The following is a 22288-nucleotide window of genomic DNA, read 5'->3' as shown; positions in this document are numbered from 1 at the left end:
TCTAATCTTAGACACTACTAAACACAAGTCAATATGGAGGCCATAATACTCTACTATTTGCCCAAGTACTCTCGGAAGAGGTGGGTCTTCAGTTTGGAGACAGCGAGTGACTCTGCCGTTCGGACACCCAGGGGAAGCTCGTTCCACCACTTCGGTGCAGGACAGAAAAAAGCCTGGATGCTTGTCTTCCGTGGATTTTGAGGGATGGCGGGTCGAGCCGAACTGTTCTTGAAGCTCGAAGGGCTCTTGTTGCGGTTTGGCTTTTGACCATTGCCATCAAGTGCGGAGTGGCTGGTCCGTTCTGGGCTTTGTAGACCAGAGTCAGGGTTTGAATCTGATGCGGGCAGCAGCTACAGGAAGCCAGTGAAGAGAACGCAGCAGTGGAGAGACATGGCTAAATTTAGGAACGTTGAAGACGACCTGTGCCGCTGCATTCTGGATAAGTTGCAGGGGCCTGATGTTGCGCAAAGGGAGACCAGCCAGAAGAGAGTTACAATAGTGATGAGTTATGAATGGCTGTGTTAATTGGCACCACCAAATTGGGGGAAAAAGGGAAATAATCGACAAATTTACTTTTGCCAAAATGTGTTACCTGACTTGTATTTATAGTTATACTTGCTTATATTTTTATAATTAAACATTAGCAGTGTATCTACAATAGGCTCTGAAAATCACAATGATTGCCATGAATACAAAATTTATCATAAAGATAAAGTACTGTCATATTTCCCACCACTAGGGTGGTACCAACATTGGTAGGTAATACCAATGGTATACCTACACCTTCTTCTGGAAAAACATCCTATAATAAACAGATGGGACCAAAATGTAGCTCTTGGGGATGTTTTGGGTTTGTCTTGCTGCTTCTGGCACTAGAGGCTTTGACCATTATAAAATCTGACCAACACCAAAGAGCTTTGGAGCACTGTGTAGGGCCCAGTGTCAGAAAGCCGGTTCTCCATCAGAGGTCATGGGTCTTCCAGCAGGACAATAACCTAAAGCATACTTCAGAAAGCACCCTGAAACAGTTTAAGACAAAGTACTGGAGAGATCGGCCGGTAATGAGTCCAGATCTAAATCCTATAGAACACCTGTGGAGAGATCTCAAGACCGCAGCAGTTCCAATCTGAGAGAGCTGGAGCAGTTGGCAACAGAAGAGCGGTCCAGAGGTCCAGTAGAGAGGTGGAAGAAACTGATTCATGCTTACAGGAAGTGATTGATTTTCAGTGAGTGGTTTCTAAAGGGTGTGCTACCAAATATTAAATTGAGGGTGCAAAAGATTATGTCCAGTCCATTTCTGGAGATCAGTGTGGAATGATGTCAGATTGACAGACTCTGCTTTTTTGTGGTGTTCCTATGCTAACTAAATTAATACAGAAACATTGGTAACTGTAACAATGTTCTGAGAGAAGTGGGGTATTTTCTGAAAGAAAGTGCAGGGGTGCCAATACTGTATAGGTGCAGTTTTATTGCCTAATGGCATTTTTCATAGTCTAATCTGCATGGTGCACATGATCTCACATTAGATCTAATGTTGGGGGTCTAATGTGCATGTGTTTATACTGTGTGTATGTGTGTGGGTTTTCTGTCTGCAGGGTTCAGTGGGTAAATGGGGTTAACTGGCAGTTGTGTAGTGTGTTATATAAAAGGTCACATGATGACGTTTTGCCCCATATTTTCACTGTACATCAGAAACGCACAGCTTTCCCACAGGACAGCACAGAACAGATGATCTCTCTCTCTCTCTCTCTCTCTCTCTCACGCACACAGCACACAGGGACCTACTCTCACCTGACTTGTGTAGGTGTTTTTTAACACTCTATTAACCAAGTACATCTCAGGTCCCTGTAGACCCTTACTCTTACGGTTCTGACATCACCAAGAGTGATTTCACACGCAAAAGTGTTTAACGGCACCTGAGAAAGTAATATTTCACACTCTCACACAACCAGTACCACACACACACTGTCTCTGTCTCTCTGTCTAATGCTGAAGGAGAAACACAACCAGGACTACACACACACACACACACACACACACACACACACTCTCACAAGAGGATCAACACTTGTGCTAAGTATAGTTTAGGCTTCAGTCACACAGAGCAGCAAATACTCAGGAGGCTGAAGATGAACCACCTCTGGAAATGCTAGCCACCAGCATCTCTGTGTCTTTATGCTGTATCTCTCTCTCTCTCTCTCACACACACACACCAATGATTTAAATTCACTGATTCAAAGTGAGAGCGAGGATTATTGACACACATGTTAATCTGTTGTGTGCAGAGTTTAGCTGAATATTTAGTGGAATACCGTACATGAATTAATTATTAAATATATGAATTGTTGGTCTTGGATGTTCATAAATTACACAATGCCTGTATTTTATGCATTCTGAGTTTATCTTGTTTTAACTCCTCATATATGCACTAATGAGCATTAGTGACCAGGTTGAGATGCTGTTGGTCCTGGCAAAACAAATCTGACCACACTACAAAACCTTTGAAGGTGCCCTGTGATGAAGCCGCCACTGGTCAGACTTGTTGTTCATCCTAAATATGCTGGACAGGATTAATGTCTGGGGAATTTGAACACCCTCAAAGCTTTATGTTCTACAATCTGTTCCAACATGTGGGCAAAGTGTGCAGTGTGGCTGGGCACATCATGCTGCTGCTGGGCACCAATCACCCCGCCACCAGATTGTGGTTTGTCCAGGGATTAAATACTAACTGTCCAGTGAGGCCAGGGCCCAGGGACCTCTGACTATTAGGCGCCCTCACAAAATGCACCATGAACTGGGGACAGTCCACTGCAGATGTGAAAATGAAATGGGGATAGAGATAGAAGTCTATCCCATGGCTTCTTACCCCATATCCCCATATAACCTTCTGCAGATATGAAGTCAACAGCAAGCCCCTTAAGCCTCCACAGCCCTCCATTTTTTCTTGTATTTTCAATTATTATAAAAATAACAGAAATAACCCATAACACCAGAAAAGTGCAGAAATAGAGCTGCAGAAAAAAGAATATTTATTCCAGTGATTTCCATATTGATGAGTAGGGGCACCTGAGATTTTCCTCCTCAGACTAGTGTTGGTAGGTCACCATTGAAACACCACACAAACCTCGCTGTTTCTGAGACGCTGTGCCCCAGTTGTCTGGCTATAGTGATCTTCATGCCTGCCCATTTCTCCCACATCCAATACAGAGGCTACGAAAAACAACTTTTACAATTTAATATACATCCCAGAACATGTCCCCGAGGGGTTTTGGTGATCGCTCAGCACTGGCTTGGTGGCTATGTGTGAACTGCTGAAAGACATGATCCGAGAGCTTGCAGAGTGATCACAGATGTCTCGCAAGTCTTGACAGTTATCTGGACCTGTCGGCATCTCTAAATCCGGTATTGTAAGAAGTGTTGTGACTGAAAGTAAGTGCAGCGAGGAGCCACAGCCAATGAGCGTGCAGGACACGGGGTGAGGAGAAAGCAGAGGATAGAGTTGTACGCAAGTGTCTTTATTTCTGTTTTCTAATCCATATTCTTTTCTTTTTCTTTGTGTGTTTTCACTGCAAATCAGCACCTCGCCCAGCATCAGTTCTTGTGTTTTTTCGGGACAGACTTGTTGTGGGTTCCTTCTAGTGAAAGATCTTGTAATTTGCGACCCTGTGTTGCTGATCAGTCATGTAGCAAGTAAACCACAACCAGAGGAATCCAAAGGAATGTTTCCTACATCTTGCAGAATTCATGCCATGAAGAATTGGAGCTGTTTTGAGGGCAAAACCCAACCAAAGTGATCATGTGGGGCTAGGTGGGTTTTAGGTGGGCATGGGATCTGAGTGAGTTTGTTGTTTGTTGATGTGCATTTTCACCTGGACCCAGTTGGGCTTCCCAAATGGGCCCCCATCGTTACAACCCATCTTAATCTCACATGGATCTCAGTTAGGCCCCATATTCTATGTACAACTCAGATGGGACCCATGTTTAACCCCTTCTCGGTCCTATCAGTGATTTGGGCAGGAATTTATGTGGGGTCAATGTGGAACCCAAGGACAAAACTCTCTGGTTGCTAGTTGGGCTTCTCATACAGGCTCCACATGGACATGGTAGCTGGGAAAAAGGCTCTACCCGGTACTAGTATAGTGTTTCTAATAAATAGCATGTTGAGTGTATAATTATACGATTGTAGGATTATAGACCTATCACCCATCTAATAGTCGATTACCCATTTCAGTCCTCTTCCATCCAGTAAATTCCACCCATTAGTTATGCAAAGGAACCACTTTCAGTGCATGTTCAAAAGCGTGCACAATTTAAAAAGAAGCCACATTTCTCAAGGTCTTCTGGGTAATTGCAATGAGTTTGCCAGTTATAAATACATCTCAGCTGATTTTGAAACCTTTGTGTCAGTCGATTCACTCTAGCATCCTTTGGATTGATGTTGCTCTTGATAAGACTGTGACCTGTTACCTGAGAGCTAACACTCTAAGATTTCCTTTGAGTGGACTGGGACTGTAAGCACGGCTCCTCGAAGCTTTGCGTTAAGGGTTAAACAAGGATGGAAAAGCGACTGAAAAAGGGTGAAAGAAACAAGGAGAAAGAAAGAACGAAGCTGTGATTAAACGCCGTCGTTAAGTCTCTGTTCGGTAAGGGCTCTTTAATTAGCCAACGAAGGGGGTGATAATTAGTGTTAGTCATGGTTCTGAGGCGGAGGTGTCAAAGCGTGGCGGCGCCCTGACTTCCTGTCAGTCACACTTGTGCTGAAGCTGGGATAGATCGCAGACTGGTAAAGCTCGGGCTCTGAAAGTATTGTTATTCATTTGTTAATGATTCTAAATTAATATTCATTGCGTTGGTTTTTGATTGATTATGGTCATTAACCTGCAGATTACCTAAGGTGAGTTAGGTCACCTGCTTACACTGCCCATTTTTTTTTTTTGAACAAGACACCAATACAGGGTATCCTAGCAGGACATAGCTCACTTATATACATCAATCTTAAAGATACAGGAAAGCTGCTGTCATACTAAACATGGAAAATTCACAGCTGCACTTTGAAGCACATTATTTTTGGAGGAAAGGCTGATTTCTGAACCAGAACCAGAACTGTATGAGACAGGTCTAAAAAAAAAAAACCCAGAGAGCGCTTCCCACTTTTGCTCCAAACCAGCAAGCACTGCACATACCACAAGTAGTAGACAGCAGCATGGGCAGACGTGAGTTGCGCATACCAAATTTGAACACAAATGTCATCCTTAAATATTTAGTTGTTTTTTTTTATAATTTGAGTAACAAAATTTCCCCTTTTTTCCCAATTTGGTACTGCCAATTAACCCACCTGTTAACCTAGCTCACCCTAGCAATGCTCAAGCCACTGGGGGGTTAGGACTTAACACATGTCTCCTACAGTACATGCAAAGTCAGCCACCGCCTCTTTTCAAACTTGAGGCATTGCCAGGCAGCCGACACGCTCGGAGGAAAGTGCCCGGTCTCCAGCTCTGCCACATCAGCTAACAGAGGCCTGTGTCGGCCAACATTGCTTAAGGGCTATGAGGGGAGAGCACACCATCTACCCACCTGGAGAGACCATGGCCAGTTGTGCTCTCTCTGACTCCTGCCACTGATGGGAAAGTGGCATAGCTCGGGATTCAAACTTGGAACCTGGAAACTTAGACTGCTGAGGTACTCGGAGCAGAGAATCAAATGTTTTTAAGATGATGATCAACACACATTCAACCAGGTGTGTTCAAACTTGTAACTGGTACTGTATAAATATAAATTTGTTATTTCTTGGTACACAAACGCCACAATTATGTCACCTAAGAAAAAACATTCGATAGGATTATAGTCTTTTTAAGGTACAAAACTTGAATTGTGTCAATATGGTGTTTTTTGCAAGTGTAAATCTAAGACTTATGATGACATTTCTGAGGTAATTGATATATAGGTGGTTGTAACATGCAGTACCCCAGTATGTCTATTTGCTTTGCTAACAGCATTAATGTACTATGTGACTTATGTTGATGTATAAACAATATAAAAATGAAGAACTGTGATGAGGCAACAGTATATCAACACATCAACAGAGCTCTGAGCATGTACCAGTTTCCTGTCATATAGGTGGGCGAGGGTGTGAATGATTAGATGTGTGAACATATAGAGTGGGGGGGGAAGTGACTCATTTAAATAAACAAACAAACAAAAACACCTTCAGAGGGTGATCTTCAGCAGCACTCTTCTAGTCTTGCCAAACACCTAGTAGTACTGACACCTCTGGCTTGCCATTTCCTCCTCTGTCTTCATTAATCATCCCTGTTGTGTGTAGATGAAGATTGCCGGGGAGGATCTGGCAACCGATGTCAGATTTGGCCGATAAAGCCTTTGTCTGCTGCTGTAGCGAGGCAAGCATTTCAGGCCATCTATCACTGCAGAGACCGCCGCGACCTGTCGAAGCCTATCGACGCAGTGTGAGTCATTAGCCATGCCTGGCCAGGTCAGGATCGGAGTAAGTGGACTTGGCAACCCTCGGAGGAAGTGTGTGTGTGCATTGGCGCTTGGTAAAGAACTTTGAAGGACGTTCAGGTTTTGTTTAGTTTTTTTGCCATCATTAAGTTTGGCTCAGTCACTGTGACTGGGGGATGTTTGCAGAATTGGGAGGACATGGGAAAGAACATTCAGATTAGAATAAAAATAAAGAAACAGCTTAGTTTGTTAGAGCGTTACTAGAGACCAGGCCTTCCTCCACTGTACTGTTGCATCACTATTGACAATGGTATGCACTGACATCATGTTCCCCCTAGAACACGCCCCCTTTAGGCAAAATATTCTGTAACACGGCTGCGTTTATTAGTGAAAACAACGACAAACCGGGAATAAAAACAAATAATTATCTGTTTAAGTTAAACATAGCTGTATCTGACCGAGATCCAAAGAACCAATGGTCCATGGTCAGCGATGTGTAGCCATGAACGTCCAGCTCACTGAGGCTCAAAACCCACTTCTTTATAGGATAAAACCTCATATCTGAGAGCAAGCTGCCACTCAGTCAGTCTTCTTGCCACTCAGTGGATGTGGCCACAGTGACTCCAGCCACCTGTGACTTCACATGCATACGCCTTGAGTGATGTGGAGGTGAGGAGGTCGGGGGCACGTTGACAACCCCACCCTACATCGCCCTGAGGCATAAAAGGGCATGCTCAAGCACACGCAGGAAAGTGCGAACACGGAGAGCACATGACCAACTGAGCTGCCCAGGACTGACCAAAAAGAGCCTGAGTGTTGAGACTGGTAGAGCCCCTACTAGAGTTATTATGTTCTTTTAAGTTTCTGTTTGGGTGTGGTGGAGGGTGGTTTAAAATAGACCGCTGCCTGGTCATGTGGTCACGCCCCTTTCTCCAGTGGCTCGCCACAGTGGAGTTATGAAATAACTGTATTTTGGGAGACAGAACGTGCCTGATGCCCCTCCTCCCTAATCTGATGTTCTATTTATTCCATCTGTACCTTAATCATGTGTCTACATCAAGTCTGCGCAACCCTCCACCACCCGGTCACCTCCCTTTTAACCCTGTCATCTGCCCGTCCTAGCTCCACATATCTACCAAGGCAGAAGCCGCTCGAACTCCAGCCCAAAAGTTCTCTCCCCCCCCTTACAGTCTTCTCCCAAATCATCTTGAGCTGAAGACATGGCCCGAACTAGCTCCTTACTGATCACAAGACTGCTAAATTGATGGGTTTTTAAGCTATTGTTTATATACACAAATGTGTAAAACCAGACTCTATCTCTCTCTCTCTCTCTCTCTCTCTCTCTCTCTCTCTCTCTCTTTCTCAGGTTGTGGTAACAGCGCTCTGAGCGTGGACATGTACCAGGCTGGTTACACCTCCATCACAAACGTGGACTACTCCAATGTGTGTGTGGAGACCATGGCCCAGCGTCACTCTGACTGTGCTGGTTTGAGCTGGGTGTGTATGGACATTCGCCGCCCGGCTTTTCCTGATGCATCGTTCGATGTGGTGATGGAGAAAGGCACGCTGGATGCCATGCTGGTGGATGAACGAGACCCCTGGAGCATTTCAAACAACAGTGCCCAGCTACTGCACCAGGTGCTCTCTGAGGTAAACGAACAGTCACATGACATCCTGTACTCTGTGTCCTGTTCGAGTTGACACAGAGGTGATGCTGTAGACCGGGACTGGACTGCAGTGATGATGTTTGGTTATTTAGAATGATTGTTGTTTGGATCTAATCTTTTACTTGGATAAATAATATAGCCATTATACATATTGATCCACAATTATTACTACCCACATTTTTCTCCCTAGTTGAGGAAAGCCAATTGCCTAATCCATTTGTTAGTGTTCCCCCCTATGGCATGCAGTGCCACACTGAAGTGCATCTGCCTACCTGGAGAGAACCAGGCCAGTTGTGCCCTCTCGGGCTTCGGCTGCTGATGGCAGACAGCATGACCTGGGAATTGGTTTATAGTGGCAGTCCTTAGTCTGCTGGGCCACAGCAAAGTAAAGTTTTAACCTAAAATGTATGTATATAAAGTGACATTCTAGACTAATATGTTTGATTTTTAGTTTCTTAAAAATGTTGCAGTAAATTTACTCTTTAAATTTGCAATTTATTTATGTGCATAGCAGTTCATACTGATATTGGCACCCGGGACTCTGTAAAGGCAGTGTTTCTCTATTGGGTTGAATTAATTTGGATTCAGTACAATTCCTATTTTACCCATCAATTTACACTTAATCACCCATACTGAGCTGTCACCCCAGTCTGAGTGTGTGAGCACTCTTGGAGGAGGTCTTCTTGAAAGATATTTCAATATTTGCAGTATATGGCTTTTATCCACCCCTTTAATTATGACCTCCCTGTCACTGAGAAGCCCCCCAACAGCATGATGCTGCTACCACCATGTTTCACAGTAGGGATGGTATTAGCCTGATGATAAACCTGGTTGCCGGAATACAGCCATTGTTGGAAATAACTGGGCCAAAAAATAAAACCTGTGCCAACATCTCACATGATAGGTTGCATGTAGGCCACATGTGGTCCAGCGAGTTCAAATGCCATGACAAACCTTAAATGTGGCAGCTAGAGCTTAGCTAGTTTTGGCCCACATTGCCATTGCCATAGCTGACCTGCAAATGCCTCAACTGGTTTGTCTGGGGAAGTTTTTTCAGCATGTTGCCAGAGAACTCCATGTCATATGCTTTTTGCTTGGGTCATGCCACTGATTTATAGAGTGCTACAGAGATGTCCGTCCGTCCTACAGTCCTTCTTACATTGCAGCGCAGGACTTTTGGAAGACTTTAAGAGTGACTTTCTCACCTCCCTGAGGCGCTTCTTGCCCGCTTGCCTAATTTCTCGAGATTTTTGAAGTTGGTACAATCCATTTCAAAATGTTCGGGCCCACTGTGATCCTTAAGAACACCCAAAGCCTTAGAATTTGTTTGATCAGTGGTTTGCCACAATCTGATCCTGGAGATCCACACACAGTTCATGATTTTATGTCTTGACAGTGCAAGTCTAAATGATGGGCCTTTATAGACCCAGGTGTGTCCCTTTCTACACTGTGTCTAATCAATTCAGATTGCAACATGCAGGCTTCAACTGAGTTCTAGACCTGTTTCATGGATAATTAAAGCAGACATGGCGCACCTGAACACAATCTGCTGTGCCACAGCAAAGGGTCTGAATAATTTTCAATTAAATCAATTCAATTTGTTGGTTCCCTGACACAGACTTGACATTTAAGCAAAGTTCACATATTTGAGGTCAGGACTTTGTGAAGGCCATTCCAAAAGCTACATGTTAGCCTGCTTTATCCATTTCACAGCCGCATTTGATTCTTCATTATTCCATCCACTTTGTGCAATTTTCCAATTTCAAAAGTCCTAGAACATGTTGCTACCATCATGCTAAACATGTGGTAGAGTGTTCTTGAGATTGAATGCCTCACCTTTGCTTCTCCCAATATGCTTGTCTCTTGTGACCATAAATTTTTCCCCTAAAAGGATTTTCTGTGTCTGTGTGTTGAGCTGCAAACTTTAGTCGAGCTTAAACGTGTTTCTGTTGGTTTCTGAGGGCAGAGTCTTTTTAGCTTCTTCTCATTCCTGACTTGTGCGTAAATATGCGATCATCCTTCTCGGATATGCACTGAGCTCCTCGGACGTTCCCCATTGTACTGTTGTACTGTTGGTCAATCCAACTAGTGTTGTCAAACAAACCCTTCTTACGTGTTTTATGTGGTAGTTCTCATTGCCACAGGTGTATAAACTCAAGCATTAAGCCATGCTGTCTGCCTTTACACACATTAGTGAAAGAATGGGTTGTTCTAAAGAGCTCACTGAATTCCAGTGAGGTCCTGTAATAGGATGCCACCGTTGCAACAAGTCATTTGGTGAAATTGATTCCCTTCTAAATATTCCACCATGAGTGGTATTATTGAAAAGTGGAAGCGTTTCGGAACCACAGCAACTCAGCCGCAAAGTGGTGGTTGTGGTACATAGAGCATAAAAGTCACTAAAGCTCTGCTGATCCAGTAGCTGCAGAGTTCCAAACCTGCTGTTAGAGCTGCAAAGATGGGGACAACTCCATATTAAAGCCTATGAATTTAGAATGGATTGTCATAAAAGCTGTAGGTGTAATGTGCAGGTGTCCCAATATTTTTGTCCATTTAGTATATGTTGTGCACTCATCTGCAATCCTGGAATTCATGCTTATGATGAGTGTATGTAAACATCTGACTGCAGCTGAATGCTGTTAATGGGTTTGAAGATTGAAAGCACTGTAATTGTTTTTATTTCGTTTTTGTTGAATGGCCTTTTCCCCCCGCTGGGCTGGTGTACTCCATCACAAACACCCAGCGAAGCTGCTCCAAATCTGACATCACTTCTATTAGAGCTGTTTCCTGTCTCATGATTCAGCCGTTACTGGCAAACTGAAGCTTTATGCTCCGTGATTTGCCTTTCATTTGAAATGCTGCAATCCTTCTTTTTTACTGAACTCTCCCTCCAGTGGCTGGTTATCTGTCTTCGTTTTGCTGTCGACCTCCTCTACTTACCTACGAACTGCTCCTGCTCTCCATTCTCCCTCGCTCGATCTCTCTCTTTCTCTGTCTGTCTTTTCTCTCTTCTTCTTTTTTCTCTTTTGCTCACTAAATCTCCTCAAATGTTAATTATCCTCTTCTTGTTGTTTTTCCTTCAACCTTTCACACCTGCTTCCAATACTGTAACATACTGTAGTGTGTATATGTGTGTGTGTGTGTGTGTGTGTGTGTGTGTGTGTGTGTGTGTGTGCGTGTGCCTGTGCACTGAGGCTTGGTTATTAGAGATGGTAAATTGGTGAATTTCACCTATTTCCTGTGACGGCAGTCTCCGCATAATGAAGTGTTCTAATGCTTCGGGAGTGCCAGTGTTTTTCACCTACATTAACCGAGAAGGAGAGAGAGTGAGAGCGAGCGAGAATCAGAGGGAGGGGGGAGAGAGAGAGAGAGACGGAAAACGCGACTGACAAGAAGCTAATGAGAGATCGAGGGAGAGCGAGGCAGAGGGAGTGAGGGAGGAATGAAGGCTGAGAGTAAGGGAAATGGTGGTAAGTGTCGAAAGGTGAGTGAATGAGCGAGAGCTGTAGTCTCTCATTAAAGGATATAGGCCAGACTGCAGTGTAAAAGAAATGCATAGGATAAGGACTATGGCCATTTTTTATTCTTTCAGCCCCCCTTCCCCTTTTCTCCCCTCTTTAAGAACTCTTTTAGAAAACCTAAAGAAACAAAGAAATAAAGAAATTGTGTAATAAGTGTTATACTGTAAGCTAAATATTATTGGTGTAAAAACCTCATATCTGAGAGTACAGTGTTGAGTGAATAGTCTTAGGAGTGTTTTCCACTGTTTTCAGGCATGTTTAATGACTTGGGTTATCCAGGTTTGCTAGCTTTCCCTTTTAATCGAACTTAGCATGTTGCTAAACTCACAACCACAGAGGGCTGTTTTTTTCCCACCTGTTTTCAGAGCATGACTTCACCAAGCAGTGAGCTCCCACACGTTTTGGTGCCTGGGTTGTTTCTGGGAATTGCTGCAATCCATTTGATTCTCTGCTCTTTCGCTTTCAGCAGTCTGAAAAAGGAGAGTTCTGAATTCCTGCTGAATTTGTTGGAACAGTCATTCCCACTGAACGCTAACACTGCCATTTAGTCAGTCTTTTTGCCACTCAGTGGGCGTGGCCACAGTGACTTCCAATACCTGTGATATCACATGCATACCTATGCTATTGATTATTCACAATGTCCACGTCACAATTAGCATGAGCCAATTAAGATGTAAGACTTCTATCCTGATCACCTTACACCATATGAGCAAGAAGGGTGGAAGCATGCTGCAACTGTAGCAAGAATTGCATTATTTTATTCCCAGGTTGGACATTTGTCTGTGACAGAAAATTGTGGTTTGGTGTAAGGCCAGCAGTAAGGAGCATTTAGACGCTGCAGTTTGAGCTCCAGAATGCCTTAATCCACTTTAAAATGGTTCTCTGATGCATAAATAGTGACTATGTGGTTTTGGTTGGGGCGATTTAAAACCCTTTTATTTTTCCTCGGAATGAGACACTAAGCATAAGCGTTATGCTAAGCATGTAGCGTGGCGTTGTTTTTAGCACTGTAACAAGAAGCCGCTACTTGTATATTTTTCATATATGTCATATTGTGTAATGTTGCCGTTCTCTCAGGGCAGTGGAAGATGGAGATGTCCCAGACTCCTAGGGTTAGCTATTAGCCAAATACCCACGGCGCTCCCCTAAGGGGCACTTTCCCCTGCTGTGCTTCCCTGAACAATGGTTTCCAGATGACTAGTTCCATGAACAGCGCTAGCCTCCCTAGGGGAGGTTTCCTTGAGTTTGATTTGCAATTTTCCAATAACTAGATGAGTTTGACGAATGATATACATTCTAGGAAATAATTAAAGCAGACAGGATGCACCTGACCAGAAACTGGTGGGGCTATTCTTTGGTAATGGAAGTTTGTAATAACACTTTCCGTCTGCTGGCGGGCCATAGGCTGTTTAAAGTTAAGCACAGTTAAACACAGTCCCTCATATTGGAAGTCCGAAATTTGAAATGACCATTCCACAACCTTTAGGTTATGTGATTGCGACGTTTAAAACATTCAGCTGTTGGTCAGAGGTAATACTAAAGAATTCTGAGGTGGTCTCTCTTTGTGATTTTTCTATTCACTTTGTGCAATGAATTTCCAACACAGCCCTAGAACATGTTGCTGACTCCACTATGCTTAACAGTTGCTGTGTTCTTGGGGTAGAATGCCTTACCTTTACTACTCCCAATGTCTTTGTCCCATCTGACCACAAACCTTTTCTCCAGAAGGCTTTTCTTTATGTCCGTGTGGTTCAGCTTCAAGCTTTTGTTAAGTTTGAAGGTGCTGCTTTTGGAGGGGGGACTTTTTTATTGGACAGCAGCCTCTTAGTCCATAATGATGTTAAAAGCAGTCAGCTGTAGACTGTGACACTGGTGGTCCAGTAGCTTCTAGTTCATATTCTCCCAAAGTGGCCTTTGTCTTTTATCATGTTGCAGCATTGCATGTCCAGTGGCTTTTTACTGGTGTGCTGGCTGTTCCTGCAGGCTGGGAATGAAAACCTGCTACCGTGCCCTACCGGCCTAGATTGGTGACCCCTCCTTAACTTTAAATTTCCTTCTGTTATATATCTGTAAATTAATACATTTTACAGACACTGACTAATTTAGAAATACACTATATGGACAGAAGTATTGGGACATCTGCTTATTCATTGTTTTTGTTTTTTTAAATCCAGGGTGTAAAAAACAAAAAAGTTTATCCTGCTTTCGTTGAAGAAACTGTTCAGTAACTACTGTCCAGGGAAGACTTTCTATTAGATTTCTATTAGAGCATTGTTGTGAGGATTTGTTTGCATTAAGTGACAAGAGCATTAGTGAGGTCAGGATGTTGCCTGATCACCACCCCACCTCATGCCACAACTGCTCCATAGCTTAGTGCTGGGGAACTTTATACCCCTCTAGCCCACGCTTGTACTAGGCATGGTCCCAGTAGGTCCATGTCTATTGGTAGTACCTCTCTACAGGGATTAGACAAGGTGTGTGTATGTATGTTTGTGTGTGTGTGTGTGTGTGTGTGTGTGTTTGTCCGCAATAAGTGCAATTTAAAGTAGATGCATGCATTCATTAGAAGGGGTGTCCACAAACATTTGGACATATAATGTAGTGTATCTTTGGCTGAAGATACAGCATCAGTGTTCTATAAAATGACATGCTTTGCATTACATGTTTATTCACAGACTCCAGCACCTGCTCAGCACCTGGGGCTATTATGTGTGTTTTGGTTCCTTTATCTATTCTAAATGCACATAAACACATCTCACATTCTCCATGGTAAATGTCTGTGAGCTTAAGAGGCAGCAGATGGAGATTAGTTGAGAAATGCTGGAGTATCCCTTTAAGATTTTCTCAGATTTTCCTCAGTGCTGCCAAAGACATGGCATTGGAAGCTCACACACACACACACACTTGAATGCATTCACATGCATTTACAAACACTGTGTGAATCATACACTTTATGGCCATTATGTCCAAATGCCTTCTAATCAAGCCCTTCATCTACTTTAAGTTGCACCCATTGCGGACACAGATGGACACACATACAAATGAACCTACTCGCACCATGCCTAATGCCAGGCATGGGATTGAGAGGTATAAAACCACCCCAGCATTGAGCTGTGGAACTGTTCTCTGAAATTATGGGGCTCTATCACATACTTTCGGAAGGAGTTGGAGAGTTAGGGATGAGGTGAAGTGGTGATCATCCAACATCCTGACCTCACTAATGCTCCTCTTGTTGCTGAATACAATCAGATCCTCACAGCAATGCTCAGAGGTTCTGGTAGAAAGCCTTCCCTGGGCAGTAGAGACAGTTACTCCAACAAAAGAACTTTTTTTTTTATTAACCTTGATTTTTAGAAAACAGAAATAAATGGGCAGGTGTCCCAATACTTTTGTCCCTATAGTTTACATTGCTAGAAGTATAGCACTGCTCAAATAGAGCTCAGTGTACACACAGATACTAGGATATTGCATAGAATAGGATAGGATATTGCATACAAACACAGGAGTCACACAGGAGCCACACTCTGCGGATCTCCCACCTCGTCTCCATAGCAACACTCAATCTGCACAGAACCAAAGCCAATGACACTTGAAAGTGCACACACACATACACACACATACACACACACTCACACACACTCACACACAACATTTCAAATCACAACCATTTACAATTACCTCAACAGGAAAACACATGTGTAGATGCAGGGATGCACACACACACACACACACACACACTCTTATCCCACTGACATCATTTACAGTTAGTGCCACAGAAAAAAAAACACACACAGAGTTACCACAGGCAGACAGAACCCACTTACGTTTGAATGACGTTAACTGCTTGTTGTTCAGACCACCTATTAGCATACTGAATATTGACTACTGAACCCACCAGTCAGCCCTTAGGTACAAACACATTTCAGTCATCATTTCTATGTCAAGATGTTAAGCATTATCTCTCATATACAGACTCCAGTGCGTGCGTGTGTGTGTTTTCATCTGTTTCCGATGTACTGCATTAGTCAGACAGGCACAGAAAAACAGAACTAACCTGCATACACTGTTTTTGGCTTTGTAAAGTGCTTTGGAGAAAAGCTCCACATTTCATTCAATTAATACTCTTGTGTCTGAATGCAGTCAAACCTTACAGCAATGTTCCAAGATTAGAGGCTGTTGCTGCAAAAAAACAACAAAAAAAACAGGCAAACTTTCTAGGTAAACTGTTGATTGCAGGAGAAACAAAGACATATGTACAAACAGTATATAATATACACTATGTGGTCAAATGTTTGTGGACACTCCTTTTTAATGAATGCGAGCACTCTCAGAATGAGTTGGGGATGAGGTGGGGTGGTGATCATCCAACATCCTGACCTCACTAAGGCTCTTGGTTGCAATTAGATCCTCACAGCAATTCCTCTAAATGAAGTAGAAAGTCTTCTCTGGACAGCAGAGACAGTTACTCCAACAAAAGCAGGATAAACTGTTTATCCTCTTCTAATACCCTCGATTTCAGAAGAAACAATGAATTAGCAGGTGTCCTTATACTTTTGTCCACATAGTGTATTTGGGTCATATTTTCATTTACTTTAGGTACTTACATACGTACACCATTCAGCGTAAACATTAAAACTGACATGTGAAGTAAATAATGGTGATTACCTGGTTACAGTGGCCTCTGCCAAGTCGTGGGGTATACTAGGCAGCAAGTGAACAGTCGGTTCTTGAAGGCAATGTGTTTAAAGCCAGAAAAATGGATTTAAAGATCTGAGCGACCATGACAAGGACCAAACTGTGATGGCTAGACGACTGGGTCAGAATATCTTCATAACATCAGGCAGGTATGGTGGGGTGTTCCCATTATGCAGTGGTCCGAACCTACCAAAAGGTTTCACCTCACAACTTACTGGGCTTAAAGGATCTGCTGAACGTCTTGATGCCAGATACCACAGACACCTTCAGAGGTCCTATAGAGTTCATGCCAAAGCCAAAACTGGAATTTTCAGCCAACAGATTCAGACATTGGAAGCTGCACAGACACTGAAGTAACTTCTCACAGCGAACCACTGAAGAAATGTTTAAAGTATTACTCAAAGCCTAACACTGAGGACTAATGGCAGAGCAGTTATCCATGCAAGCAGCAGTCCATTAATAGCCCAGTGTTTTTATTGACTTGACGTAATAAATCAAAAGTTGATGTGAGGCAGTGAATGAATGAAGTGAAGTGAAGCATTTTACAGTACAGGTATAGTAGAGGTCATATTTTTGGACCCGATTGAATGTATGTGTTTTACCTTACTGGAGGGTAGTGTTCATCATATGACATCTACAATAGCTGACACGAACCTTCTTAAACTATTAGAACTGTTAGAACCAACAACAGCCATCATTTAATGTGACAACTGATGCTTAATGGAATAAGCCTTTCTAAGTGTATTTAAGTTTAAGGTGTCTTAAAAGGCTTATTTAGGTTTTGTGTAGCCTTATGTACAGTGGGTATAATAAGTATTGAACAAATCACCAATTATCACCAATAATCCTAAGTAAATTGCACACATGCAAAGAAATCAAAGGAGAGATGCAAAAATCTAATGGGAAGTAACGGCAGCAACTGAAATCTATCAGTAATTAGTAAGCAGTCCTGCCACTTAGTGTCTCATTACCAAGGTGCCACACAAAGAACATCTGAGCCAACAGTGAGCACTGTTGGGGCCATAATCTGGAAGTGGAAAGAACATCATCTCACCATAACCCGGCCACGACTGGGTGCTCCCCGCAAGATTTCAGACAGAGGAGTGAAAACAATTAGCAGAAGATTTGTCTTCTGAATTGACTCTTTAGATGGCATAATATATACCATGTTTGGAGGTCAAAGGGCACTGCAAATCAGCCCAAAAGGTGGGAACATCATGGTGTGGGGCTGTAGTTCAGCATACGGCACAGGTACGCTTCATATAATTGTAGACCAGCATCAGGGTTTTGAATTTGATGTGGACCGCTACACCAGCTCACAGACGCCTGTGCTGGCCAACATTGAGGGGAGAGAGCACCATCTATCCATCCGACTCTATCGGCCAGTGAATGCAAAGTGGCATGGCCCCGGACACAAACTCTCAACCCCCGGGCCATAGTGGCCACTGAGCTACTCGGAGACCCCTAAGAACTTGTGTTTACGTGAAATTCGCCTGCTCTGTGTTCAACTTATCCATTCTTCCCTAAATGGTGCAGCAAATCATGCCCCCTTTGATTGGCTGATATAATTTTGTGTCTCAAACCACACAATGTACCCTACCTACCTATCAATACGTCTGATGGGTATTGCTCTGTTTCAAACCTTGAGTGTGTCTTGTCTCGTGTGTCTTTCTTTATTGTACTTATGTGCAGTTTGGAAGGCCATGCAAATAACAGCATGTAATCTCTAGCATTTAGCCTTTGTTTGGCTTTAGATGTCATTGGAAGGGTCAAACATTTAAAGACATCCATGAGAGATGAGCCCAATTTTGTTGGGCAACAGAGAATTTTTAATTTATTAAATCATCAATTTCTTTATTAATTTATTGTTAATTACTGAAATCACACATTCTACAGAAAATGGATATTCTATGCAATTGATTTTATAACTGGTACTGCAGTTATATTACAGAAAACTAAAGAAAATTTGACTTATTTTGCAATGATGTTAATTCAAGCAGAATGTACGAATCCAGAGGTGAAGACCGTTAATTATTTTACTATAATAGTACATATTTAATATAAATAGTAATATACAACAAAACAGATGCAATATATATTTTTTAAATATCACAAACATGTTATCTGGAAGATGTGAAATGTACCCCCAATTCTGAACAATATAACCATAAAATAATTTCTGATATCTGACTCATTATGTCCAAGTATCCTGTTGTTTTTATTGTTGATGCTGATATGATGAAACCAAGGTTTCGGTTCATTGTGTGCTCCATGGTAGTGCTGTGTAGAGTGGAGGGGTGTGACCACATAAGGGCCATTAAACTGTTGGAGATTGTTTCAACTGCACTGCTGACTCATTAACATAAATATTGGACCCAGACTGTAGCCCTGATGCACTCTGCTTTTATGAGTAAAAAAAAAACTCAGCCACTGGTTAATAAAGAAAGCTTTAACACAGCTTGCTAATTACTGAGCCTCAGGCCTACTTACATAATACTGCTACAGCGAGAGAGAGAGCGGGAGAGGGAGAGAGAGAGAGAGAGAGAGAGAGCGAGAGAGCGAGAGAGGGGGACGAGGAGCAGCAGCAAGATATTGTACACCCTTTCTCTTTTTTCCTGCTAATTTTCCCCTGCATTAAGTGCAACTATGCTTCTTGTTCAGCATCAGAGAGCGAAACAAAGCGAGAGGGAGAGAGAGAGAGAGAGAGAGAGATGGAAAAGTGAAGACGTTGAAACAATCAAAGTCAATAAACTTCAAAGATTTTTTTTCTTTTAAAAGCTTTCATGTATTTGTATCAGACACACACACACACACCATCGTGTTGTAGTCTTCCCATCATTTTATTTACAGACATGGGTTGTTTGGGTGTATGTCTGAGGTTGGGGTGGATGCAGGTGTGTGTGGGATGGTTATAATTCTCCTCACATCAAAGTGTTTTGTAGCAGACAGACACACACACACACACTCACACACACATACACACAGACGCACAGGGTTAGCTGGAGACTGAGTTATGTAATCCCAAAGTCACATGATTTGTAGTCTAAGCCAGTCACTGCTGAATTTATCTTCTCAAACACACACTTACATCCCCTCCCCACATCAGAGACACACACACACCGATGCACACACATACTCATAGTACTTCTAGAGCTCACAAAAATGTCTATGTTCGAACAGATACACATACATAAACTGATCCTAGACTAGCACTAACCAAATATATATATATATATATATATATATATATATATATATATATATTTACACACGCACGGACAAAATTGTTGGTACCCCTCGGTTAATGAAAGAAAAACCCACAATTGTCACAGAAATAACTTGAATCTGACAAAGGTAATAATAAACACAAATTCTATGAAAAAAGAACAAATGAAAGTCAGACATTGATTTTGAACCTTCAACAGAATTATTTAAAATAAATAAACTCATGAAACAGGCCTGGACAGAAATGATGGTACCCGTAACCTAATATTTTGTTGCACAACCTTTTGAAGCAATCACTGCAATCAAATGATTCCTGTAATGGTCAATGAGACTTCCGCATCTCACAGCAGGTATTTTGGCCCACTCCTCATGAGCAAACTGCTCCAGTTTGAAAGGTGCCTTTTCCAGACGGCATGTTTCAGCTCCTTCCAAAGATGCTAAATAGGATTTAGGTCAGGGCTCATAGAAGGCCACTTCAGAATAGTCCAATGTTTTCCTCTTAGCCATTCTTGTGTTTTTTTTACGCTGTGTTTTGGGTCATTATCCTGTTGCAAGACCCATGACCTGCGACTGAGACCAAGCTTTCTGACACTGGGCAGCACATTTCTCTCTAGAATCCCTTGATAGTCTTGAGATTTCATTGTACCCTGCACAGATTCAAGACACCCTGTGCCAGATGCAGTAAAGCAGCCCCAGAACATAACAGAGCCTCCTCCATGTTTCGCAATAGGGACAGTGTTCTTTTGTAGATATGCTTCATTTTTCCATCTGTGAACATAGAGCTGATGTGCCTTGGCAAAAAGTTCCATCGGTCCATAGGACATTCTCCCAGAACTTTGGGGTTTGTCAACATGTAGTTTGGCAAATTTCAGTCTGACTTGTTTTCAACAATAGTGTCCTCCTTAGTCGTCTCCCATGAAGTCCACTTTGGTTCAAACAACGACAGATGGTGTGATCAAGTTACTTCTTTGACCACTGTGGGTTTTTCTATTCAACCGAGGGGTACCAACAATTTTGTCTGTGTGTGTGTGTGTGTGTGTGTGTGTGTGTGTGTGTGTGTGTGTATACACTGCTCAAAAAGGGAACACTCAAATAACACATCCTAGATCTGAATGAATGAAATATTCTCATTGAATACTTTGTTCTGTACAAAGTTGAATGTGCTGACAACAAAATCAAACAAAAATCATCAAATTTATTAGCCAATGGAGGCCTGGATTGGAGTCACACACAAAATTAAAGTGGAAACACACACTACAGGCTGATCCAACTTTAATGTAATGTCCTTAAAACAAGTCAAAATGAGGCTCAGTATTGTGTGTGGCCTCCACGTGCCTGTATGTCCTCCCAGACATGGACTAAAGCATCCACCAACTCCTGGGCAGTCTGTGGTGCAACGTGACGTTGGTGGATGGAGCGAGACATGATGTCCCAGATGTGCTCAATCGGTTTCAGGTCTGGGGAACGGGCGGGCCAGTCCATAGCTTCAATGCCTTCATCTTGCAGGAACTGCTGGCACACTCACATGAGGTCTAGCATTGTCCTGCATTAGGAGGAACCCCGGGCCAACCGCACCAGCATATCTCACAAAGGGGTCTGAGGATCTCATCTCGGTACCTAATGGCAGTCAGGCTACCTCTGGCGAGCACATGGAGGGCTATGCTGCCCTCCAAAGAAATGCCACCCCACACCATTACTGACCCACTGCCAAACCGGTCATGCTGAAGGATGTTGCAGGCAGCAGATCGCTCTCCACGGCGTCTCCAGACTCTGTCACATCTGTCACATGTGCTCAGTGTGAACCTGCTTTCATCTGTGAAGAGCACTGGGCGCCTGTGGCGAATTTGCCAATCCTGGTGTTCTCTGGCAAATGCCAAGCATCCTGCACGGTGTTGGGCTGTGAGCACAACCCCCATTTGTGGACATCGAGCCCTCATACCATCCTCATGGAGTCGGTTTCTAACCGTTTGTGCAGACACATGCACATTTGTGGCCTGCTGGAGGTCATTTTGCAGGGCTCTGGCAATGTTCCTCCTTGCACAAAGGTGGAGGTACCGGTCCTGCTGCTGGGTTGTTGGCCCCCTACAGCCTCCTCCACGTCTCCTGGTGTACTGGCCTGTCTCCTGGTAGCGCCTCCAGCCTCTGGACACTACGCTGACAGACACAGCAAACTTCTTGCCACAGCTTGCATTAATGTGCCATCCTGGATTAGCTGCACTATCTGAGCCACTTGTGTGAGTTGTAGAGTCCGCCTCATGCTACCACGAGTGTGAAAGCACCACCAACATTCAAAAGTGATCAAAACATCAGCCAGAAAGCATTGGTACTGAGAAGTGGTCTGTGGTCCCTACCTACAGAACCACTCCTTTATTGAGTGTGCCTTGCTAATTGCCATTAATTTCCACCTGTTGTCTATTCCATTTGACCTTGTCAATCAGTGTTGCTTCCTAAGTGGACAGTTTGATTTCACAGAAGTTTGATTTACTTGGAGCTATATTGTGTTGTTTAAGTGTTCCCTTTATTTTTTTGAGAAGTGTGTGTGTATATATATATATATATATATATATATATATATATATATATATATATATATATATATATATATAGACAAAAGTGAAATCCACTCTGAGAAACTGTTATTGAAGAGCATAAGGGAATGGATAAAAAAATATAAAATATACATATAAACATATAAAATATGATCCTTCATGGTTCAAGGCT

At 42.8% G+C, this 22288-nt stretch overlaps 1 protein-coding gene across 1 annotated transcript in view; it reads left to right on the top strand.

The window, feature by feature from the left end:
- ece2a (endothelin converting enzyme 2a) overlaps positions 1-22288 on the top strand; it is a 137048-nt gene that overhangs the window by 54400 nt on the left and 60360 nt on the right. The window contains exon 2 of the mRNA XM_072669009.1: positions 7826-8109. Coding sequence (XP_072525110.1) covers positions 7826-8109 — 284 coding nt within the window. The remainder of the gene's footprint in view (positions 1-7825; positions 8110-22288) is intronic.

Source organism: Salminus brasiliensis, chromosome 23 (assembly GCF_030463535.1).
Source record: "Salminus brasiliensis chromosome 23, fSalBra1.hap2, whole genome shotgun sequence".
In the NCBI taxonomy this organism is placed as follows: domain Eukaryota; kingdom Metazoa; phylum Chordata; class Actinopteri; order Characiformes; family Bryconidae; genus Salminus; species Salminus brasiliensis.
Note: the sequence above shows the minus strand (reverse complement) of the source record. Positions and strands in the feature narration are given on the sequence as shown.